The sequence below is a fragment of the Trachemys scripta genome, chromosome 2 (genome assembly GCF_013100865.1).
Source record: "Trachemys scripta elegans isolate TJP31775 chromosome 2, CAS_Tse_1.0, whole genome shotgun sequence".
NCBI classification, from domain to species: Eukaryota; Metazoa; Chordata; order Testudines; family Emydidae; genus Trachemys; species Trachemys scripta.
In genome coordinates this window covers 250,353,503-250,379,895 of record NC_048299.1, presented here as the reverse complement: position 1 = coordinate 250,379,895, position 26,393 = coordinate 250,353,503, and the positions used below count along the sequence as shown (strand labels likewise).

General features: G+C 44.1%; 1 protein-coding gene across 8 annotated transcripts in view; it reads right to left on the bottom strand.

Annotated features, from left to right (window-relative positions):
• The window catches only part of OXR1 (oxidation resistance 1), a 509,161-nt gene that overhangs the window by 21,132 nt on the left and 461,636 nt on the right, over positions 1 to 26,393 (bottom strand). For 3 of the 8 annotated variants that reach the window (XM_034763477.1, XM_034763475.1, XM_034763483.1), the window contains one exon: positions 602 to 682. The exons of 3 other annotated variants lie outside the window; for them this stretch is intronic. In XM_034763477.1, coding sequence (XP_034619368.1) covers positions 602 to 682 — 81 coding nt within the window. Of the gene's footprint in view, positions 1 to 601; positions 683 to 17,149; positions 17,353 to 26,393 lie in introns of those variants that run through there. 2 more of the 8 variants (XM_034763480.1, XM_034763481.1) reach the window with 2 other exon arrangements.

Sequence of the window (26,393 nt, the reverse complement as noted above, 5' to 3'; positions counted from 1 at the left end):
TGTTTTAGGGATTGAGAGTTCTAATTCCAAATCCACTAAAGGGCAAAACACTTACCTACCTCATATGGAAGTTGTGAGGCTTAATATTTGCAAATAAATAAATAAATAAATAAATAAATAAATAAATAAATAAAATAAAAAAAATTGAAATACTTGTAGGATCTTTTTATATAAGAATTTAAGACTTCAAATATACATACAGGTGAGTAAGTCCTTATTTAATTTTGTAAAGTTTACTTTTTGTAAACAGAGTCTCTTTTGCATTCTTTTTAGGAAGCTTCTACCCAACTCAAGCCACTACATCAGAACAGAAATTAAAACACAAGTCCTCATCACTCTGGAAACCATGTAGTAATGAGAACAAAGTTTCAAAGATGACAGAAAATTCCTCTGATTTTAAACTCTGAAATGATCGTTTTGTCAAGAGCTACAGCACACTCTCTCAGTGTATAAACACATATCCAAGAGAAAGGAATTTTCTGCAGGGTTCTTGTAGTGTAGCCAAGACAAACCCACCGAATATGGGACTTGCCCTGATCAAGGCCACTACAGAGAAAGATGTTTTAGTCTCTGGAGAGGGGTTTAACTACGAAGAGGGCACCTTGAGGCGTCTGCAGAGCGTGCGCAGTTCTTCACTATTTAGAGCATCGATCCTGCGGTGATACTCAGCCACTGACACTACCTGAATATGGAGACAGGAAGAAAATAATTCCACTGACAGTTGGGGAAAAAAAAAAGGGGGTAAGAAAGAAAAATGGAGAAGTGTAATGGGGGGGAAGGATTTGCAATGACAACAAAAGAAAAAATTAAAATGTTAGAGACATTTGCATCTGCAAGGTCTTGATGTTCATGTAGGATGTTTTTGACTTACGATGAGTACACACAATGAAGATAGAATTTCATACACAAATGGCACCAAAGATCTGGCACATCTCAATGTCCTAATGTATGACTATAAAGTAAATCTGATATGACAGCCCATAAAATTATGCTGCTAAAATAACAAATAAATGTGCACAAGAAAACTTACTGCACAATGTGATAATGGTTCAAGCCCCTTATGGTATGTCACAACTACAGGTAAGCACTTAGTAACTTATGCTTTACTGTTCTAAAAGACAAACTATTTAAAAAAACTATAGTTTAAGTCAACCTTGTCCTAAGGAGAGGTTTTAAAGCTGAAAAACTGAAGTCTAATACTAATCACTATTCCTTCACAAAAATCCTGGGAATGTAGGGCTAGAAAAGATTACTATCAATCGATTTTAAATTCTAATTGATAGGCAAGTAGCTGCTAAGTTAAAGAATGCCAAGATGTTCTATTACCTCTTAGCTTTTTCCTCAGAGATTGTGCATTTATCATACTTCATTGAGTACTTTCATTTTTTTCTTTTGATTCACTGCTTTCTTCCTTGTCATGCATATAGCACTGCTCCTTTTCCTACTGCATGTAACTTCATCTACCCTTTACACTATAATTCATCATTCCTGTGAAGGTTTCATCATGGTCCAAAAGTCAACTATACTTTCTATACTATACTTGCATTAAAGACCACCTTCCATTCCATTTGTAGCTCACATGCCAACGGATCACCTCTCCTTTAGTTCCCTATATCAAGCTATTCCAAGAAACATTTAACATACAATCTAGAAACAAAGAACGTACTATAAGTAAAAAGGCAGAAACCATCACCAACATTTTCCCTCTTGTGAACCAGAGGTTAGGTACTTAATATATGCAGGGCTGGCTCCAGCTTTTCTGCTGCCCCAAGCGGCAAAAAAGACAGCAGCACTTCGGCGGCAGCTCAATCGCGCCGCTTCTTCTGCGACACTTCGGAGGCGGGTCCTCCCTCTCTTCCTCTTCAGTGGCAGCTCAAAAGAGGAAAAGAGGGACCCGCTGCCGAATTCCTGCCGAAGACCCAGATGTGCCGCCCCGATACCAGACGGAGTGCCACCCCTTTGAATTGGCCGCCCCAAGCACCTGCTTCCTATGCTGGTGCCTGGAGCCGGCTCTGAATACGTGGCCTGATTTTCAGAAGCATTGAGTAGCCATAATTCCCAGTGACTTCTATAGAACTGACTGGTACTCAGAACTTCTGAAAAAAAAAATCAGGCAGTTTATTCAGGTACTTAGCTTAAACCACCCAAGTTGAAAAATGTTTGTCTCCATATTTAAACGTTTGTGTTAAGAAGTACCTCGTGCAAATATTATAACAGCTTGACCCTTCTACATATTATTATCTCTCTGAAAGCCAGAGGTCTAAATTTCATAAAATATTTGAAACACAAGACTTACTGATTGTCTAGTACAGTACCTCTGCCTTAAGAGACCTAGAGGTACTGTAGTTATTTGTTCACAATAGCATATACAATGTACAGAAACATATTACTGTGGATTGAAAGGAGTCCAGTATAAATACAAATCAATTTGTAGTAACAAACACAATACTACAAAGATGCCTCAACCACAGAGAACTGATTGCACAGGATACATCATGTTATCTTAACTGGTTAACCCTACTTAGTGTTGTTTTGTTATTTTATTTTTATTACTATTACTAAGAGGACAGTGAATACAAACACCCCAATACGAAATGTATTTTCCAAAAAGTGTCCTGAGTGTTGAAGATTTCTCTCCAAGCATAGGTGCCAAATGCTCTTGTTTGAGACAAGTGGTTAGGGGAAAGGCTGTAAGGGTTTTGATGACAAAGTAGTATCAGCAGCCAATTGCTTGTTCAAGTAAGTACACTTGTGTATGTATTTTAGAAAAATCAAATAGGGCTAAGGGGCCAGAATCTCTGACAGCAGGGATTTAAATTTAAAATTTTAGCTCATTGCACCTTGGAGGGTGAGAGATTCCAAGATTAGGGTAGGAGGAGGAAATTGAGATTGTACTGGCATTTTTTCTTCCAGCTATCAATCCAATTCTCTTGCTGAAACTCTATTCTCTCTCCCCTTCCTTGAGCCTTTTACATTCCCACACTTATATCTCCTCTTCCTCACTTGATTTTTTTGTTCGTGTCTCCACATCTTAGATTTCAACCTTTAATCCTTCTCCTTTCAGCATTTCCTTTTTCTGGAGAGTGCATGAAACCACCTTCTCGCACCCTAACCTCAAAAGGCCAAAATCACCACAGTTATCCAATTAAAGGGGATTTGATACTGTGTAAGCACGGAGAAGCAAAACCAAAAAAAGACAGGGCCCAAATAAGATCATAACTTTGAGCGATAATTTAGAAACAAACGAACAATCTGGGTGAGACTGTCCCTCCTCCTTTAAAAAGAGGGAGAGAGAGATTGCAAATACTGTCAAGTATCGGGGGTAGCCATGTTAGTCTGTATCTCCAAAAACAACAAGGAGTCTGGTGGCACCTTAAAGACTAACAGATTTATTTGGGCATAAGCTTTCGTGGGTAAAAACCGCACTTCTTCGGATGCATAGAGTGAAAGTTACAGATACNGGGCTTAGCTTTGGAACTAGGTTTATAACAGTATTTGCAATAACAAGGAGTCTGGTGGCACCTTAAAGACTAACAGATTTATTTGGGCATAAGCTTTCGTGGGTAAAAACCGCACTTCTTCGGATGCATAGAGTGAAAGTTACAGATACTGACATGGATGTGTCAGTATATAATGCCTGTATCTGTAACTTTCACTCTATGCATCCGAAGAAGTGAGGTTTTTACCCACGAAAGCTTATGCCCAAATAAATCTGTTAGTCTTTAAGGTGCCACCAGACTCCTTGTTATTGCAAATACTGTTATAAACCTAGTTCCAAAGCTAAGCCCAAAGCAGAGAGTACGGATGTCCCCAATTCCTCGAGGGCAGGCTACAGAAGGATTCAGACATTTTAGGAGCAAACAAAACAAAAAAAGGACTTATTGAACTGGAGAGAAAGAATGCTAGTTTCCATCATCACTAGTTCAAAAGAAGAAAAATCTGCAAAAAGTACACAGCCATAGCTCAGTGTTAATTCATGCATTTGGGGCTGTGCTTAACATACATAACACCCCACATTAAAAAAGTGTGAATAAAAAGGATTTTTCCAACCTTTGCAACCCTTGCTTTTTTAGAGGCCTAGTAGTGGAGACGAAAAAAGGCACTAAGTTTGAATTTGAAACTAAGAAAGGATGTTATTGAATTCTGGGCCAGTAAAGCTGGTTATTCATTACTTGTATTGTGGCAGCATCTGAAGGCCTTAGCCCCATTGTGCTAATAAGCACTGTATGAATACAACTAAGGTCTGGTCTATACTACCCGCCTGAATCGGCGGGTAGAAATCGACCTCTCGGGGATCGATTTATCGCGTCCCGTCGGGACACGACAATCAATCCCTGAATCGGCGCTCTAACTCCACCAGCGGAGGTGGTAGTAAGCGCCGCCGACAAAAAGCCACAAAAGTCGATTTTGCCGCCGTCCTCACAACGGGGTAAGTCGGCTGCAATACGTCGAATTCAGCTACGCTATTCACGTAGCTGAATTTGCGTATCTTAAATCGACTCCCCGCTGTAGTGTAGACGTACCCTAAGAGATGGTCCCCGCCCTCAAGAGTTTAAGCAGAAGACTTCAGAGAACAGGTGGATACAAGCAGATGGAAGGAGCACAATGTAAGCCAACTGGCAAGGTGTTCAATTTATATTTTTCAAACTAATGTTTATAAAATGTCAGAATGTTCAGTTAGGCCAGGCTACTTGCAGAAAGCTTTGCTTTACCGGCTAAGTACTCATAGCATGACTGCACTTCATGCTGGCAAAAGGGCAATTCTGCTAATATAGCTAATTCCAGCTTCCCTGCCCACCAGCCCCAAGAGAAATAGTTTATACCAACAAAAACACAGGTTTTACCAGAATAGCTGTGTCTACACTAGAGGCTTTTGCTGGCACAACTCTGTCAGTCACAAATCACACCGCTGACCAATACAACTATGCCGGCAAAAGTCTGCAGTGTATACCTGGCTTAGACAAACTGTAAGAAGAGGGTTTTTTGTTTTTATATGGAAATGTTAACCTATATTTGGCAAAAAGATGGAAACAGTTGTCTGTATAGGATCATTTTCCTCTTGATAAAATGCATCTAAAAAGCTAGCAGTAGGTATTGCTGTATTCCCACGAAGTGGACACAGAGCTGGAACATATCCTCCTTACTTAATTGGAAGGCACTCCAGAACTAGATTGTTCTTTTAAAAAATAAACATACCAATTTAATTACATTGCTCTTTCAATAGCATCACCCAGTGTACAAATTTACGGGTCAAAAAACCAGAAGCTTCTGTATCATCTGCACATGGTGATGGTGAGAGTAAGATAAAAGCAACCTGTGATGGTTACATATTGAGGGGACCATTGAAAGAATTAGGATGAACAATTTGCTCTAGACCACAGTGCAGTCAGACATACCTGATGTAAACGGAGTGCCTCTTTACTGGATGATATAAAACCTTTTTTTTTTTTCTTGCAGAGCCAGCTCCAACACAATCAGATGCACTTTTAGTCCTATAATATTTGGTTAAAAATTATCAAGCTTAAATTTTGTTTGCATATCTGGAACTTTTCCCAATCAATTTGTTCATCTCATTCAAACTCTTTCATTAGAAACTGAATAACATTTTAAGACATATCTAGCGGCTATAGCTGGCCTACAATGAAAATAAAGGGACCATTCATGAACTGAACACTGTTGTGAAAGGATATTTACATCATTTGCAGTGAAGCAAGTATGAACAGTGCCTTTTTGTGAGAGAGTATTTTCAGTTTTCCCCTGAATATGTATTCCACCACAGGCCCAATATTGCAATCCTTAACACTTTCAATATTCATGAAACTTCTGAGTCCAAAGGGAGCTTGCTGCGGAAATGAGTCTCTCTGCACGATAAATGAATTAATATTATTTTATATATAATTAGGGCTGTAAAGCAATTAAAAATTAATCCACAATTAATCATGCGATTAATCGCACTGTTAAACAATAACAGAATACCATTTATTTAAATATTTTTGGATGTTTTCTACATTTTCAAATATACTGATTTCAGTTACCATACAGAATACAAAGTGTACAGGGCTCACTTTATATTTATTTTTGATTACAAGTATTTGCACAGTATAAAAAAGAAAAAGACAGTTACCTTTTCCATAACTGGTGTTCTTTGATATGTGTGGCTCATGTCTATTCCACAGTAGATGTGCGTGCTCACTACGTGCACCAGTGCCGGAAATTTTTCCCCTAGCAGTTCCCGTAGGGGAGTGCCCTAGTGACTCCTGGAGTGTTGTCTCCATGGTGCGGTATAAGGGGCGCTGCGTGCTTCCCCCATCCTCAGTTCCTTCTTCCCAGACAACAGAGGGGAAGGAGGGCGGGATGTGGAATAGACATGAGCAACACATCTCTAAGAACACCAGTTACGGAAAAGGTAATTTTTTTCTTCTTCGAGCGATTGCACAATAGGTGATTCCAAGCTATATCTGTTGGAGGTGGGAAGGAATTCACAAACTCTCGGGACGGCGAACGGCCCTGTCGAACCCAGTGTCCTCCCTGGTCTGGGGGACGATCGCATAGTGCGAGGTGAACGTGTGAACCGAAGACCACGTGGAAGCCCTACAAATTTCCTGAATGGGACATGGGTCAAAAAGGCAGCCAATGAGGCCTGTGCCCTAGTTGGAGTGCGCCTTCACAATTGGTGGCGGAGGGTTTCCCGCCAGGTCACAACAGGTACGGATGCATGAAATGATTCAGTTGGAGAGCCGCTGAGTGGAGATTGGCCGATCTTTCGTGCGCTCGGCCAAGGTGATGATGAGTTGCGAGGACTTTCTGAACGGCTTAGTCCGCTCCAGGTAAAAAGTCAGAGCCCATCTCACATCCAGCGTGTGGAGGCGGCGCTCCTCACTGGATGCATGGGGCTTGGGGCAGAGGACTGGCAGAAAAACGTCCCGACCCATGTGATAGGTGGAGACCACCTTCGGGAGGAACGATGGGTGTGGACAGAGCTGGACCTTATCTTTATGAAGCACTGTGTACGGGGGTTTGGGGGTCAGGGCCCTGAGTTCCGAGACCCGCCTAGCCAATGTGATCACAACCAGGAAGGCCACCTTCCACGAGAGGTGTGACCAGGAGCACGTGGCTAGCAGCTCAAATGGGGGCCCCGTGAGATGGGCCAACACTAGGTTTAGGTCCCATTGCAGGACTGGGGGCCTAATATACGAGAAGAGACGATCCAACCCCTTAAGGAATCAGCCAGTCATAGCATGGGAAAATACCGTGTGGCCCTGCACCAGCAGATGGAAGGCTGATATGGTTGCCAGGTGCACCTTGACCGACTAGGGCGCCAGCCCTGGGCTCTAAGGTGAAGGAGGTAATCCAGAATAAGATGGATCACCCCGCTTGTCCACCCATCTGGAAAACCAAGATCACTTTGTCAAGTAGGCATAGCATGTGGAGGGCCTCCTGCTTTCTAGGACGACGCGCTGAACCCCTTCCAAGCACGTCCTTTCCTCCCTACCTAAACACTGAGCAACCACTCCGTGAGATGGAGTGCCACTAGGTTGGGGTGGAGGCGGCAGCCCTGGTCCTGGGAGAGCAGGTCCAGGCAGGACGGCAACGGCCGGGCGATCGCCAGGCCCGTGAGGGTCCCGTACCAATGCTGCCTGGGCCATGCCGGGGCAATCAGAGGGACCCGGGCCTTCTCCGTCTTTATCTTTTCCAGGACCTTGCCGATCAGCAGGAATGGGGGAAAAGGCACAGAGAAACCCGCCTGACCAGAACAAGAGGAAGGCATCGGAGATAGTGTCCCCTTCCCCAGACCCCACCGGAACAGAACCAGGAACAGCGACTGTTCTGCCAAGTTGCAAACAGGTCTACCTGTGGAGTTACCCACACTTGGAAAAGTCTGTGCACCACTTCTGGGTGGAGAGACCACTCGTGCTGAGAGATAAGTCCCTGCTCAAGCGATCCACCCACGCGTTCCAGGCACCCGGCAGATGGAAGGCCTGTAGGCAGATGTTGTGGGCTATACAAAAGTCCCACAGCCTGAGGGCTTCATGGCAAAGAGCAGATGATCGGGCCCAACTTTGCCTGTTGATGTAGAACATAGAGGCCGTGTTGTCTGTGAAGACCCTGACCACCCGGCCCTCCAGGTGCGAGCGGAAGGCTATGCACGCCAGCCGTACCACCCGAGCTCTTTGACGTTTATGTGGAGGGTTAGATCCTGAGCCGACCACAGACCTTGAGTTTGAATATTCCCCACATGGGCCACCTATCCCAGGTCCAATGCATCTGGACACCAGATGTGGCCCTGGCCTTGCCCCGAACGGGACACCTTGGAGCATGTTTCTCAGGGAGGACCACCACCGTAGGGCAAGGAGTTCCACAAGTTGACTGCGCGCTGTGTGAAGAACTTCCTTTTATTTGTTTTAAACCTGCTGCCTATGGACTTGTAGGCTCTGAAGTTTTACACTGTTTTGTTTTTGAGTGCAGTTATGTAACAACAACAACAACATTTCTAAGTTGTACTTTCACCACAAAGATTGCACTACAGTACTTGTTTGAGGTATATTGAAAAATACTATTTTTTATCATTTTTACAGTGCAAATAGTTGTAATAAAAATAATATACACCGATTTCAATTACAACACAGAATACAATATATATGAAAATGTAGAAAAACATCAGAAATATTTAATAAATTTCAATTGGTATTCTATTAACAGTGCAACTAAAACTGATTAATCAATTAAAATTTTAATCACGAATAATCTACAGCCCTACATATAATACATATTTATATATTATAAAATATAGATGTGTATAATAAGACACATTTTCATAAGATATGCATTTGCAAATCATTTTGAAAAGAATAGCCAAGATCTAAGACCAAGTGCGCTCTCGTTTGATTTATTTTTTCCTCCTTCCTTACAGATATAGGTAGCTTTGATTTAGCAAAGTACTTAAACACCTGAGTAGCAATCCCACTGTAGTCAAAGGGACCCTCTGTGTGCTTAAGAAGTTAAAACATCTGCTTAAATACCCTTTGTTGTATATGCTTAAGTAGTATGGTAAGAGGGTGGGCCAGTTAAGGTAAATTATCCTTTTGTAACTTTGTACTGTATCATCACACGCTTTTAGGGCAACATTGTATAAGACTCAGGAGACTATGAAGAGAACAGGAAATATGAATGTTAAATTACTAAAATGCACACTACGCTGCTGCGAGAGAAATTTCCTTTTCATGTTGTATTGCACACTGGGGCTATGCCTACACTACCACTTATGTCAGTAGTTGCTCAGAAGTGTGAATAAGCCACCCCGAGTGACGTAAGTTACACTGACCTAAGCTACCACAGCTCACTGGAGGTGGATTAATTAAATTGATGGGAGAGTTCTCTCGGCTTACAGCTGCTACACTAGAGACCTTACAGCGGTGCAGCTGAGCTGCTGTAAGCTCTCTAGTGTAGCCGTAGCCTGAGAGGGTATTCTCAGTATTCTCTTAAAAAAGAGCAGATTCAGGCCTTCCAACAAGGTCTCATCTTTGGAGAGCAGTTACCTCAGAAGCTTTGCAGTTAACTGACTGCTAAAAAACTCCACCTCTGTAAATTACTCTCAAAGCAGCATTGCTCTAAACAGCACATAACTGTGCCCATCTTCAAGTGATTCATTCATGAGCAGGTCAACTATCTTAGACTGTCTACACTACACTATGCAGCTATGGCCCTTTAGAGTAGACATTAGGTATGGCAATACAAGGGCGTTTTTCATGTCTACTGTAAATCCACTCCCCGAGAAGTGGTAGCTAGATTTACAGAAGAATTCTTCCATTGACCTATTGGTGTCTATAATGGGGCTTAGGTTGGCTGAACTATGGGTCTCAGTTTTTGGTATAGTCCAGGCCTTACTTATCGCACTCCACTCTCACAGTTCATCCACACTCCCTATTCTAATGTTTCATCAAAAAAGCAAAACAAACAAGAACTCCACCAGGCCCCTCGAGTAACCTAAGAATATCTTACTATACCCATAAAACACTGCAGTCCCATCTAACTGATTTTCAGGAATTTTTGACAGCTTTCTCCTGGAGTAGCAAGGGAAAGATTCCCTCCCCCCCCCCTTGCCTTCAGACACGTAAGTTACTACACAATACTATGCTCTAATAAATTTGTTAGTCTCTAAGGTGCCACAAGTACTCCTGTTCTTTTTGGGATACAGACTAACACGGCTGCTACTCTGAAACCTACACAATACTAGCATATATACTACACAATTTGTTGTACAAATTTCGGTTACACAATTAAGTTGGATAGTTCCACTGATAGTTTTGCAAGAGAGACATGCAATGGTATTTTAAAGATGAAGTATATGTAGACATCCAACCCTTGCTTTTTCTGCAAGTGTCTGCAGATGAAACTCCTCTGTGCTCTCCTCCTTAATGTCTTAATGTTGTATAAGGGCCAGCTTTATTTTTAGATCTGGAGTCAGACCACAGTGGATGCATTAAAAAAAAAAAATTACTTTTAGGGCTGCTACACTTTTGTTGGTGAAAATTAACAGCTTAAATCTGAATAGTGCCAGAATGCTCAGCACCAATCCAACAGAACATTTACTTGCTTAGTATTAAGTATTTGTGTGAGACTGAAGTCAACAGGAATACACATTTATGTGCTCTCCAGAATGAGGGCTCAGGACCTTTTGGAATCAAGCTGTTTATAATGTTGAATTTTTTATTTTACACAACATTTGGTTGTTGTGAAGCCATCAGAAATATTAAATTACATAAATTTAAAATAAAATGCTATTATAGAGGGACAATTGATTCAGTTGACAGATGCAATGTTACCAAAAACGTATTAGTGATTGTTGAGGGAATCTTCAAGAATTGTTAGTACCACAACTGCTTGCGCACAATACTATGAGCTACTGCATCTCCTTCCATATTAAGTGCTGGGAAAGGATGTTTTCTAGGAAATTTGCCATTTTATACAGAAATGCAGGATTAGCATGAGTGCTAATGAGTGAGATCATCACACTACTAAAAGAAGTTTACTGGAAGAAAATTAGCTAATAGAAGGGAAAAGAGCCAAAATGAAAAGATTAACTCATGGATACAAAGCAACTATTGCCAGTAGACTACCATCTGCCTTCTTTACACAACACTTAAGACAGTCTACAATAGTTACCTCTGATTTATTCATTTCCCATGAATCTCAATTTATTCTCTGGAAGTTACAGATTGTTTGCTACTGTATCCAGTTAAGATGTGTCCAGTAAAGGAGTAACACAAGATAGCAAAAAATCTGGCTGAAGGACAAACTGTATGTTTACCATGCTGGTGTTTATACCATTGTGGCACTCTGTACCTCAAAACATCCTGGAACCCCCATATTCACCACTGTTATATAATTATTGTATGTTTGTATAAAGTATGCCTTGTGAGATATTCTGAAAGTCTTGATCTGTTGAACATTAACATCCTGTAATGTGCTATCACCGTAGGTGAAGTTATGAAGATTTGCTATGTGTGTGTTACTGAAATATGTCGTAAGGTTGGGAACACCCACAACCAGCCTTTCAGGTACAACAATAGAGTAGCCAGATGTGCTGATGGTCCATTAAAGAGAATCAACTATCCCAGGAACTGTATACAATGAAGACTTCTCAGAGAGCACATAGACAATGGAGATGCTTGACAAATGGGGACAGATCCCTCACGTCACAAGTATAGATCTTTCCAGCAAGCTGGAAGAAACGATAAAGAGGGGAAGTGACATCATGACTTGGCCTCAATCCCCAACAACTCAACACCTGAAAGAAATGTCTAGAGGACAAAAGACTTTAAACTGGGGAGAGTGGTCCCAGGTTGGAAGAGAGAGTTCCAGCCTGTGCTTTGCAGATTTATGACCTGTTTGTACCATCTATCAGGGTGAGACACTGCTTGATTCAAATCCTGTTTAGTTTATAGAACTCAGATTGCGAATTTAATTTTATTTCTTAGGTAACCAACTTTGATCACTATGCTTCGTACTTATAGTCACTTAAAATCTCTCTTTTTGTAGTTAATAAATCTGTTTTATATTTCAGCTAAAACAGTGTGTTTTGGTTAAAGTGCTTGGGAAATCTCAGCTCAGGTTGCAAAGACTAGTTATGTCCTCTCCACACCGAGGGAGACGCAGACTGAGTAATGAACTTATACTGATCAGCTTCTGACCAGGGCAAGACGGTACAGTTCTAGGGTGGAAGGCTGGGGAGCCTCTCTATAGTTGGTTCATGAGTGGCTGGGAGAAGCATTCATGTAACTCAGGTGGGGTGTGTCCCTTCCTGGGGATGTCTGTGTATGCGCAGTACCTGCCAGAGTTTTGTAGCTTGTCACAGCATCACAGTGTGAGTGGGACAGAGGGCTCAGCAGTCCCACAGTTCAGGTTGCACCCCGAGAAAACCCATCACAACCATGTGCGCTTATCTAGGAGAAAAGTATACCTGAATATAACAGAAAAGAAAAGTGACTGCAGATGGTCAAAATCCATTATCTTATTCCACTAAGATTTAAAAGATACTGTCTTTTCTGAAATGTGGTATTAGTATAAAATTTTAAGTTTATTTATAAAAGAAGTCAAGGAAATTTTCAGAAAGCCTGGGAGGAGAAATTACCAGCAATATTAGTTAGTACTACAACAACATTTTCAATCTATGATGTTGTAATGATTTAGGGGTTCTGTCTGTACCACTTTGGAACTGTGGATGATTTTATTTAATTGTATCATGGAATTACCGTGTCATGGAAAGCCTATATGTATGCGGACACACCGGGAGTTAACAGGGTTGTGTCATGTCTCTGCCAGGCCAAAGAATGGTAGGTGATCAGCATTCAATGATCTTCTATTCAAAGTAAAATATCTTGGGACAACGCATTTATTCTAGCTGAGAGAACACTGCCTAGTGTTGTCAGAAGGGAGGGCAGTTTGGGAGCAGTGGAAAGCTACCAAAAGAAGCAGATGACCCAAACAAGAGTCTATGAAGGGACTCAAGAGGGGGATTTTTGGGGTCAGAGCCATTTAGCAGCAGATTAAGAAGAGGGGAGCTGCAGCAGGGCAGGGTAGGCCAGGGGGTGGAGGATCCTGCCTGCCTCATGGAAAACATATGATCCCCTAATGGCTTCCAAGTGAAGGGTAAGCTAGTGAGGGACATTGTGGTTTCAACTGTTTACTGTCTATTAAGATATGCACTCTCCTATGCTTTACATGATTAAGCATAAGAGAGCATAAAAGTGTGAGTGCTAAGTGTGTGCACGTGATAACTGCTTCACAACTGCTGCATGACCTCAAGAGCGTCAGACTGTAAATCAGAAGCTTCACATCTTTGGGGTAGAGTTGTGGGAGAGGGGTGTGTTTACATACCCCAGAATCCTAAGAGTCAACATTATGCTTGGAAGGTTCCAACACTTGGAGGTGGATGCATCAGATAGGTCTGAACCCTGCATGTGTGCCTAGGGACCCTGAGATTAGAGTTCAGCCATGCCTGACCCTATACTGGAGGTTGGGGTAGGGGATACCCATATACATACTCTCAATATTGCTGAAAGAAGTGTGCAGTGTAGATTAAGCTTGAGCTGGAGGTTAGATAAGATGTCGTGTACAGATTACTTTCCTAAATATTTCAGGGCAAAGTAGAAAGCACAGAAGATATACCTAAATGTTAAAATTACTTATTTGCTCATAAGTAAATATACTAAAAAGGTACACAGAGAGCAACTACCATTAGTTTAATATTCTTGACGTGTTAGTTGGATTACCATATTTTGTAAATCTCACAAACCTATGAAAATACAGAAATCTCTAAAGCTATTTCCACATTTTATAACAACTTCTTACTGAGAATATACCACTATTCCCCCGCCTCTCCCCTCAACCCAAATCAGGCATTAAACTAACATGCTTATTTTTTCCAAGCTAGATTGCATAGAAACTCTGCAAAGAATTCCAGCTATGCAAAGCACTCCAACTAAAGAGACCACACCTACTGTTTGTTCTGTTGTATTGACTCATGCCTTTACACAAAGTGCTTTGGGGGAGTGAGTAGTTTTATACATTTTACCCATGCTAACACTATTAACATCTTCTACTATGTTATAATACCATAGGAATAAAAGAAGACAAAGGAGAAGTTACAGCTAAATTTGCTGTAAAAAGTGGAAGGCTGATGTTTTCTGTTTTCTTGAAATATTGACATAATGCTTCTGTTCACATCCAGGGGCAAAAAGACCTAGCTAAGGTGCTCAACCGCTCTTGAAACAAGAAGCTGTTCCAAACTGATAGGCTGGCAAGATTTCCCTTCCAATTCAGGTCCATCAGAGTTGCCACAGTAACATTTCAGGTAAATAACCTTAGGTAGTTTTAAGTTGCATCATGCAGATGCTTGGAAGTCATATCCAACAAGAAAGAAAGTCTATTCTATTTAGGTTCTTGTACTATTATAATAATTTTGGAAATCTATAATATTTAAGTTAGTCCATGTCAGCTGAGCTTTCATCCCAATTCCACAAGAACATTAATGAAACTACAGGAATTTTTGGTGCCTGTTTAGGCACTGCCACTATTTCTTTGAACTTCCCAATTTCCTTCTGTATTGTACAGTATGAAGAGCTTGATGCTCTGTTCCATGCTCCTTTTTTCTACAATACTCATAATCTCAGCTCATCAACTTCATGCTGCTTCACTGGAGAAAACAATCCACACCTCAGTCTCCCCATACCAGAAAGACCATCCTCAGAAATATTTCTACTTGTCTGTGAGAGCTATCTATTATCCTTCCTCAGCTTGACCACCACCAGCTTGACTCATTTTTATATAATAAAAGAAAGCTGCTCTTTTTATGTTTTTTCCCTTTGGCTTGACCTCTCTCATATAAATAAAAGTGAGGGTGGCCAAACCAAAAGAATATAGCAACTCCATTTTCTTTAGAACCAAAGTTAGATATCCACAGTTAGAGCCACAAAGTTAGATATCCAAAGTTAGAGCCACAGAGTTGGTCTTCAAGTATGATGTGCTCACAACACTGAATAGCATTTTTTCTAATAGGGTGGTCTTGAACTTAAACAAACAAACAACAAAACAATTTTGAATGGTGATCTCCAAAATTTAGGATATACAATTGTGGCAGAGTGGACTAGTTCCAGAGACACCCCCCCTGCTGGAGGCCTCGTGACCCTGCATCACCGTGTCCCAGAATAGAGCAGCAAGAAGTCCTCCAGGCAGCCTAGGGTGGCTGAAGAAGAGCAGCCAGTCAGAGGAGCTGTTGGAGCAACCAGTAAGGGGCCAGAAGAGCCAGATAAAAGGCAAGCAGCAAAGCAGAGCCTTCAGTTGCTGTGTGGAGCTTGACTAGGGAGGATGGGGTGCCTGGCTGGCTAGACAAACAGCAGGACTATGCAGAGCTCACTGCAGAGCTCACCAGACAGAACTGAGCCCAGCGAAGGCCACCAAAGACCAGGTGCCTAGCTGGCTGGATAGAACAGCAGCAGAGTCATTGAAAGGTCAATATGGGCAGGCTGAGCCCAGGGGACTGAGCACAAAACCTGGCCAGAACAGATGAGGGTACTGAGATGGGCCCTGCTGGTCTGGTAGCTGACTGAGCCTAGGGAGGGCCGCTGAAAAGGACACCAGTTGAGGTACCAAGATGGGTTCTGGCTAGGTGTCTGAAGAAGGCAGTGCCTCTGGGAAGAAGCCTAAGAGCCATGGCCCCATACCAGGGCTGTGATAAGAAATTGGAACTTTATACTCCAGAAGGGGGACGGTGGATGTGGCTTGGCGGGAGGGCTGAACTGCTGAAGAGCAGCTGAGAGAACCAGTGGCCAGGGGGTACTTGCGAGAGGCAGGTGCCATCCTGATGGAAGCCCAAAAAAGAAAAGCAGGCTCACATCTAACAGAGAAAAGGGGACATCCATGAGAGGCGTGTGCGCCCCCATGGAAAGAACTGCGTTTGCAGCCAGAGAAAAGGGGGCAAGCACGAGAGGCAGGTTCTGATCGTGTTACAGCAATATAGAAACTGACCTTTATCAAAATACCCTTTATCAGTTTAAGACTTCACATTTCTCCAGAACTTCCGCAGATCTTGTGATAATGTTCACTCTTTTTTTGACACACACTAAACGAGGCTTTTCATATTACTTTTTTCCTCTATTGCTAAATGGAGATTTATGACTTCAAACACATTTAAAAAGAAACTAACTTTTGAAAGCACACATTTACAAATCAAGTCCTTGTCATACTGTACAAACTAATTTCACACTCATTTGTGTTTACAGCCCGATTAGAAATTAACAGTAGGTAGGTAAAAAAGTTATAAGCAAATATCAGAAAACGAGAAGCAACAACACAGTGGTACAAGTCACAGGTCTTTCTCTATCAGGGAGCTTGTTATAACCAGAGTTGGAATGAAACACTAATAATGCAAACAATTCTACAGCACCACAACTCCAACATTGAGTTCAATCTCTCAACGGTATTACCATTTTTGGAAATCTCTCTGAGAATATTTTCTCCCCCAGTGTTCCACTATGCCTTCTAAAGCTTTGTAAGCAGAGAAGAGTGATTTTCTTCACTGTGTTTTCTTAAATATAGCAGAAGAAAAAGCCTAGAAAGTTCACTATTAATTGTTAAAACCATCTTGAGAGTCTACAGAGATTTAGAAATTCTCTGTACTTAGTATTCATGCACCTTCTACAGTAACTTCTGGAAAGGTATATAAAATAAAGTAAATAGAAATTCAGATATTTTAAGATGCCTATTAAAACTGATTTAACACTATTTATCCACAAGACAAATTCAGTTTGTTAAAATAAAATAAGAAAACAAAATGTGCTACTGGAGCTATTGGAAAGCCCCTAGATAACAAAATATTAAATGTTTTACAAAACCTAAGACAGACTTTACTGTATGTAATGCTAATCAAATAATTAAAAAGCTTCAGCCATAAGCAGTTAATTGAATGCAGTAGTCCAGTTTAGTCTGACAGCATATACAAAACATGACCAAAAAAAAATAATCTCAAATTTAGCATCCTGTAAACAAATTCTAAATTTAAAATGTCCAAAAATTGTAGCTTAGATTGTGCATCACACCATCACAAGAATGCCAGGAATAATAGAAATGAAAATACTTCACTAAAAATTACCAGAGTGTATTTATGATTAATTGCTTGGTGTTTTCTTCCCTTCTTGCCATACCAGAGTCGAGACATCTCCTTTCCAAAATAAAATGTAAAACTAAAAATCACATAAGGACTGTTTCAAAGCATTCTCTCTACCTGCTATTAATTCCAGGCATAGACAGAGCCCCACTATGGTGACAGAAGAGCTTGCTAGATACACACACTTGACTGACAGGGGGAAGGACTAATCAGTAAATGCTATCTCCCACTGGAGTGCATCCTGAGTGGCGAAAGTTCAAGGGAGGAAAGATTTCCTATGTTCAAGAGTGGTTGCAGCATACTGATTGTTGAAAAGGCTAAATAATTTAAAGAGACAGAACAATTTTGTTTTAGTTTTCTCAAGAGCAAAACTAAAATACAGAAATCAAAGCTGCTGATAAGAACATTTCAAAATACTAATTTATACTGCAGCAAAATGCATTTCTGTCTACACAGGACATGGATTTTTCCCAGCTTCATTATCTTTAACAGAATTTTTGCACTGAATTTTAAACTGCAGTAGCTTTATAAATTCCCTGAAATAAAAACAAAATGTTGGAATAATTAAAATAATTACTTGGTCCCAGAACTTGTATAGAAAGCATCCCGTTAAGAAGATCTCTTTTTTACATCAGAAACTTTTCAGTAAATTATTTTAGCCACGCACATTTTCTGTTTGGTAAAGCACATTAACAGCAACGCAAACCTGAATTTTATGCATATAAAAACTGATCTTACCAAATTCTAAACTGATTTTGAGAAAACACAACAGGAGGACCGTGTATGATCTTGAAGGAAAACTTTAACTGTCAAATCCTAGCCATACTGAAGTTAATGGAATTCTTCCTATGGACTTCAATAGAGCCAGGATTAAATCCCACATATAAAAATATGTGGAATTAAATCCTGGCACTGCTGAAAAAGGAGAGAGAGAGAGAGAGAGTGTGTGTTTTGAGAGAATGACATTATTCTGAACAAACTCAAATATGAAACTGCAGAATAACTGTAGTAAGTAACCTAACCCTGAAACAAACCTCTGTAACAGATGACTGGAAGGGAGTGAGCATAAAACCAATTTTTAAAAAGGGTTCGAGAGGTGATCCTGGCAATTACAGGATGGTCAGTGAGCCGAACTACAATACCAGGCAAATTGGTTGAACCTATAGTAAAGAACAGAATTATCAGACAAAGATGATTTGTTGAGAAAAATTCTGTAAAGTGAAATCATGCCTCACCAATTTATTAGAATTCTTTGAGGAAGTCAAAAAGCATGCAGATCAGGGTGGTCCAGTCGATATAGTGTATTTGGATTTTTAGGAAGCCTTTGACAAGGTCCCTCACCTAAGGCTGTTAAGGAAACTAAGTAGTCAAGGGATAACAAGGAAGGTTCTCTCTTGAATCAGTAACTGGTTAAAAGATAGGAAACAAAGGGTAAGAATAAGTGGTCAGTTTCCCCAGAAACCTGTAATGGGACCTGTGCTGTTCATTCATTAATGATCTGGGACCATTCTTTTGTTTTGTGTTTGTACTATGCCTAGCACAATGGAGTCTTGATCCATGACTAAGACTTCTAAGTGCTATGGTAATACAAATAAACAAGTTAGCGAGGGAAGGACCTTATACCATTTAAGTCTACACGATGGAAGATTTAGTTTAGAAAGTTTTTGGCTATTGTGCTTCCAAAAGGTAACCTCCTTAATGTGAACGGATAGCCAACTATTGAAATGTTATCTTCCTAAGTCTGCAAATAGACTGCTCTGATTACTCCTGGGGGAATGCTGTGCCACTGCACGTGTGCAGAATTCATGTCCCCCACAGATTTCTTTGCTTCCCCACAGAAAAGTGACTTTCTGACAGGGAAGCATAGGGAACTGCAAGAGCAGTCATGTACCATTCCCTAGCTATGCAGGTATATCATTTCCAGCACCTGGAGCAGCTGGTGGAGAGGTAAATCACCAGAGGGCTGGGGACACCCCAGCCACTGGCTCCTACCCTGAGCCAGGATCAGCTGCTAGTCCTGGCTGGGCTGGAGGCAGGCGAGGACAGGACTTCCCCTTCCAGGAGTAGCTGGGGATGTGTCAGACCCTCCCAGAAACCTCGCCCAGCTGCAAGCAGCTCAGCATCCTCTCCCGCTTCCTGCCCTACATACCCAAAACTCACCCCACTGAATCTCAACCACTGCATCTGGAGCCCCCCTGAACCCAGACCTCCTGCCTCCGGACCCCCATGCCTGCACTCAGATGACCCCACACTGAGCCCCCTGCACTCAAACCCTTACCCTGATGAGCTGCATCCGAGCCTCCACATCCAGATCCCCACACCACTGACCCCCAACTAGCTGCACCCAAACCCCCACCCCACCAAACCCCACTTCCTCAGCACCCAAACCCCTTTGCTGAGACCCCTACACCCAGACCCCTCAGTTGTGTCCCAACCACTTTCACCTGGAAGCCCCTGCAGAGTCCCATTGCCGCTTCACCTGGAACCCGTCTCCCCCGCAATGAGCTTCTGTGCATCCAAAGCCCTCACTGAGCTTCCTGAACCCAGATTGTCCCACACAGAATCATCTCACAACACACCTGGATCCTCCCACACCAAGCCCCTCCACACTTGGAGCCTGCCTAGTTGAGCTTGCCTGCCCCACACCTGGTGCATCTGGCACAGAGGGGCAGGGCCCCAGGTTGTTTCTGCGACAGGCCCAGGCCTTGTGCTATGTCAGGGTTGGGTGCACCCTCACCACTGACTCCGTGTCCCAGGGGTGGGGAGCGGAGAGGCTGCAGGGTGATCTCCCCCTACAGGGTGATCTTCGTACAGCCAGTGACCTGTGCAGAAAACATGCAGCCAAGTACAGCAGAGAACATGTTGCAAGTGGTTCAAAAGGTGGCCCCCTTAGCCTGGAGAGCTCCAGGTTCAGGTCCCAAACCAGAATAGGCTGTCGTACATGAGGGTATAGTCTGCTAAGACCTTTAAGAAAATGGCCTACTATCAGGTTGGCAAAGACCAGCCCTCCACACCTGGATGGAAGGCGGAAATAGCAGCCAAGTGTACCTTTACTTAAGATATAGAAAGCCCTTGCCACTTTAGGTGGAGGAGGTAGTCCAATATCATAGGTATGGATGAGAGTGTTGAAGAGGGGAGACATTGTGAATCTTTTCCATTTGGCCAGGTAGGTAGCCCTCGTGGAGCGTTTCCTACTGCCAAGGAGAACTTCCTTGACTGGACCCCAACAGGCGAACTCCATTGGGTTCAGCCATGGAGCTTCCATGCTGTGAGGTGAAGAGATTCAAGGTTTGGGTGCTGGAGGCGGCCGTGACCCTGGGTTACCAGGTCTGGGAGCAGCGATAAAATGATTGGGTTATCCCTGGACATTTCCAGGAGAGACGTGTACCAGTGCTGTCGGGGCCAGGCTGGAGCTATCAATATCACAAAGGCTTTGTCTCTGAACCCTGAGGAATGAAAGGCATGGGTGGAAATGAGTACAGAGGGTGTCCCTTCCAGAGAAGGAGGAATGCATCCATGATGGAGCCTGGGCTGTGATTCAGGTAGGAGCAGAACTAGACATTTCCTGTTGTGTTGCATGGCGAACAGATCTGGGGAAACCCCCACTGTTGAAAGATGGTATTCTCGACATCTGGGTGGACAGATGACTCATGGCTTTGAAAGGACCTGCCCACCAACTCGCTCTGAATTCTGGGAAGGTATGATGCCTCCAGGGGTATTGAGTGAGCTATACAGAAGTCCCATAGTTTGAGGGCTTCCTGCCACAAGGGAGAGGAGGATGCACCCCCGTCTGTTTATATAAAACATCGCTGTTGTATTGTCCATCATGACCGATACCCATTTCCCTTCCAAATGGGCTTGGAATGTCTGGCATGCAACGTCAGCTCTTTGAGGTTGATGTGAAATGAGAGCTATGCTTGGGACCAGAGGCCCTGAGTCCTGAGGTCTCCCAGGTGCACACCCCTCCCCAATGCTGATACGTCCGTCATCAGCAAGAAGGCTGGCTCTGGTCTGGCAAAGGGGACCCCCGCACACACCGCTTGTGGGTTCAGCCACCACAGGAGGAACTTGAGAACAGATCAAGGTAGAGTGACAATTTTGTCTAGACCATGACGAATAGGCTGAGGTACCAAAGCTAGCCATGCCTGAAGAGGCTGGAGTCTCAGTCTGGCGTGCTGAACTACATAGATACAAGCTGCCAAGTGTCCCAGAAACTTTAGGCAACTCCTTGCTGTAATGGCAGGGAACTACCTGAGACTTCGTATGATGTCGCACAGGGACTGGAAATGCAACTCCGGGAGCTATGCCCTTGCCTGTGTAGAGTCCAATACCACCCCATGAACTCTATCCGCTGAACGGGGGATAGGGTTGACTTCTGTACAATCCGTAGAAGGCCTAGATAGTCAAGAGTAGCCCTTATGAAGATCACTTGTGCCTCCAATTGAAATATTAAAGTAAGTATCCTTCAAGTCAAGGGCGGATACCAAGTCCCCCAGAACTTGGGGGGATAATGGAGGCCAAAGAGACCATGCGGAACTTCAGTTTCTTTATGAACTTGTTGATGTCTCACAGGTCTAGGAGGGGCCTGAGGCCACTTTTAACTTTCAGTATTAGAAAATACCGGCAATAAAACCCATTGCCATTCAGCTCCTGAGGAACCTCTTCCACTGCCCCCACCATTAGGAGCATGTGCACTTCCTGCATGAGAAGTTGTTCATGAATAGGGTTCCTTAATAGGGACTGGGAAGGGGGGATGGAAAGGGGAGATGAACTGGAGGGAGTATCCCCTTTCTACCATATGGAGTACCCAGCAATCTGATGCAATTTGGGCCCACGCAGGGTAGAAATGGGATAGTCAGCACGAGAAGATAAAGGAGGATGGATCCAGAGTTCCGACTGGTGCATCGCCTCGGGCGTACCATCAAAAGTTCTGCTTTTGGCCTGAGGACTGCTTCATCAGCCCAGGGCTCTGGGCAGACGAGCGGGGAGGACTTCTTCTATTGTTCCTATTATGCTTCCTAGAAAAATCCTACCTGTTCTGAAGGTGTTAGAAACGAGGCGGGGACTGCGGCCTGAAGTGCCTCCGCTGTGTAGCCGGAGTTGCAGCCCAAGGGACTTGAGGGTGGCCCTCAAGTCCTTGAGGCTATGAAACCGTGAGTCAGATTTTCCTGAAAAGAAGGCTGAACCCTCGAATGGGAGGTCCTGTATGGTTTCCTGGACCTCATATGGTAGCCCTGATGCTTCTAGCCAGGAGCTCCTTCGCATGGCCACCCTGGAGGCCAAGGTGCGCATGGCCGAATCAGCCATATCCAGGGCTGTCTGGAGTGATGCCCTGGCTACCACCTTACCCTCCTCTACCAAGGAGGAAAACTCTGCTCTGAAGTCCTCTGGTAGAAACTCTGTAAACTTTGCCATAGCCCCACAGGAGTTACAATTGTATCTGCTAAGGACCGCCTGGTGGTTTGAGATTCTGAGCTGGAGCCCTCTGGAGGAGTACATTTTCCATCCAAAGAGGTCCAGCTTCTTCGCATCCTGATTTTTTGATGATGGGCCCTGGTGATGTTGGCGCTCCTGCTCATTTGCTACTGCTACAACTAAGGAGTCCAGCGGGGATGCATATAAAAATGCTTGAACCCCCTAGAGGGAACAAAATATTTCTGTTCAGTCCTCTTTTCAGTTGGTGGTTAGGAGGCGGGGGGTCTGCCACAACGGCTTAGTAATGTCCTGAATGTTTTTTATCAGTGGCAGGGCAGCACGAGAGGGACCAGAGGGTGCTAGAATATCCACCATCAGATCCACAGTCTAAGCAACCTCTTCAACCTGGATCCTCAGGTTGTGGGCCACTTGTCTCAGTAGCTGCTGGAGTACCCTACGGTTCTCCAACGCAAGGGTTGTCGAAGTTCCCACCACCACCTCATCAGGTGAGGATGAGGATGAGGCCCTAATTGGGAGCTGGTCATGCTTTCTACCCTCGGCATCGAGGGGGTCATGTGGTGCCAGGTCTTCCCCTGTGGTGCCCAGTGCCAATGCAGACAGTGCCAATGCGGCAGCTGGAGCAGCATGGTGCGGCTGATCCTGCACCGAGTGAGGTGCTGGAGGCACGTAGGATGCCGATGCCACTGACCTCCTTGAATAGAACCCTTGGCTTTGGACCTGGTGGAATGCCAGGGGGTCCAGAAAGGCCACTGGGCTGGAGCCTGCCATTGTCCCGGCCACAGCACCGGATGGAACTGCTGTGTTTCTATTTGAGCTGGACTGTTGGCTGTGCCTGCTTCTCCTCGACCTACAGGATTCCACCTCCGACTGGGAAGACTCACTGTAGGACAACCATTGAGGGGCAGTGCCCACTGATGTTGGAGAGTGGTGCTGGGAACCTGGGGACCACTGCGACTCTCCTGTTCATCTGCTGGCCAAGAGTCCCAGCGACTGGCACTGAGGGGATGGCGATCGGCACGGTACCATCGCCAGCTTGCTGCTGGACAGCACCGAGAATCTCGCGGAGCTCGGAGCCCTGTCATGTCTCGGAGGGGAAGGCAGTGCCGTGAAGTCAATGAGGTCTCTGGCTGCCTCGAATATCTCTGGAGTAGAAGGCAACTGCAACTGTTCCCTATCTTCCTGGATTGGGGAATGTCGAGGGTCTGGACTCAATTGGTCCCATGGTGGAGCAGAAGTCGACGGAGCCCTAGCTGTCAGTGCCGCGCTTAAGTGGCCTGACATGAGTCTCATGGCGCCAGCTTCCTTCCATTCCAATCTGGGTGTGGGGGAAAGCCATCAGGTTGTTTCTTCTTGTGGGGCACCAGGGGTTGTGAACAGTGTTGCTCACTGCCCAGCATGGGGCCCCTATGCTGGGAACTTTGACAGAGACCCTGGGCACCGACAGAGTCCTTCCTCGGTGCCGACCCATCCCACGATGGTGCCAGAGCACTCCATGCTGATCTTGAAGTGCTTGGTGTCGGCTCGGCTGTCCCCAAGTCTGAATGGGGATGGAGGGCAGCTTCCATCATAAGCATCTTGAAGCGCTGGTCCCTCTCCTTCTGAGTTCTGGGGTGAAATCCCCGGTGGATCTTGCAGCCATCCTTTTGGTGGGCTTCCCCCAAACACTTCAAGCAGGAAATTTAACCTAGAATGCCCCACTAACAGGGAAGAAGGGGGAAAAATGAGGAGTACCCTCAAATGAAAGTCTATATACAACTAACATTATTACTAACCATTTACAGATGTAAACTGCCAAGGGACAGAAAGGGCTTGCCGAAGCAAGGGATACAACGAGCATTCCGGCTAACTGTCACAGGCAGTAAGAAGGAATTGAGGTGGCGGCGGATTGGCAGGGCCCTATTATTCGGCACCATGGAGGCACCACTCCAGGGGACTCCTGCACTGACCTGACGGGTTCTGCTAAGGTAAAATCTTTCCGGCTGCCGTGCACGCGGCACATGCACACCTAATTGGAATTTACATGAGCAATCACTCAAAGAAGAACTAGCATGTCACCTTAAGATCATGGAAGAGTACTTCAACAAGTGGCAGCTGAGACTAAATCCAAGCATTGGTAACCTTTACTTTCCACCTTGACAACAGAATCACACAAAACACTAGTGATGAAATTGTGCATTATGTGAAAAGCCAACATATCTCAGTGTCATTCTTGACTGCACACTGACCTTTCATGACCTCCTCAAAAAATGAGCCTCTAAAGCAAAGATGCACATCAACGTAAGTTAGCAGGAACAAGCTGGGAATCAACAGCCCTGGTGCAATGAACATCGGCCTTGGCCCTGGTGTACTTCATTTCAGAGTACTGTGCAACTTGTGGATAGGCAGCTGATTCAGACCATATGAATCATCATGGGTACTTTAAAATTAACACCTGTACCGTGGCATTCTGAATTAGCAAACACTGAACCTCCAGCTATTTGTCGAGATATAGTCGCAGCATGAGAATTTACACGTGCTGAAGAGTACCCAGAATTTCCAATCCAACAATTTACGGATAACATACCCCCAAAATGCCTGAAATAATGAAACGCACTATGGACCACATGCGACCATCTCATGTCTCTGGATCCAACCAGGGAGTGGCAAAGTGCCTGAACCTCATCTACTGTTCCAAACAAGCACCTTATTACTCAACAAGCTACCTTCCACGCAGACTTTGGACCACATTGAACTGCATCTGAAAAAATCATGGAAGATGCAGCTACTTGATACACAAGTAGAAAATCAAAGACTCCCCTTTGTTTGACTGTGGTGGGAATATCAAAACCATCTAACACAACACAGTGCCTCACATATGGATTCAAAGATGAATTGGATGATATCCACAATGTCACAGAGGAGGCTTGCAAATGGCTTATAGACCTACCATTCCATCTATAGCAGGTTGCTTTGCAGATGCCATATGCGAGAGAGAGAAGGCTAATGTTGCTATTCAATAGCTACTAATGAAACTATCTGACACATACTACCCCAAAAATGACTACATGAGTGGTTCCTGAACAGTTAGTTGGTTGGGTGTGTGTACACACACACACACACACACACACACACACACTACAATTTTACTGCTCAAAGAGGTCCGTGAGCTCCATTCAGGTGGTCCGCGGATAGTTCCCTCCAAGGTGCATGCCTGGACGGCTGCACACAAAAGAATGAAAAGCTACCCATTTAATTAGTGGAGACATGCAGGCGTGGCCCCACTAATTAGCTGCCTGGACCCACACATGTAAGGTGAGATGGTGGCCTGGGGGGGGGGGGGGGGGGGGAGAAAAGGGGGGGGGGGGGGGGGGGCAAGGGGATGAGGAGGGGGTGGGGGAATTTGGGATGTGCAGGGCTGTGGTGGCCAGAGAAAGTGGCGACTTTCCTCAGCTCCAGGGGAGAGACGGCCCTCCTTCCCAGTCTCAGCTCTGTGGCTGCTGTGGCGGGGGAGAGACCCCTGTCCTTCCCAGCCCCAGCTTGGAGGCTGCTGCGGCCGAGATGCGAGATAGCACAAAACTTTTGACATAGTCAGTGATGAGGACATATACTTGTATGCATGGAAGCTTCCTTCATACAATAAAAATCTAGAGCGAGGACATACCATATACTGATTTAGTGAGAGATTTTATATAGCGCTTTTATCTAAAGCACTTTACAGTAGTTAGCGAATGGTATAAATGACATTTGGAAAGATCATTAAGTGGTCCGCCGAGACCCTCAGCAATTTTCAAGTGGTCCGCGAAAAAAAAGTTTG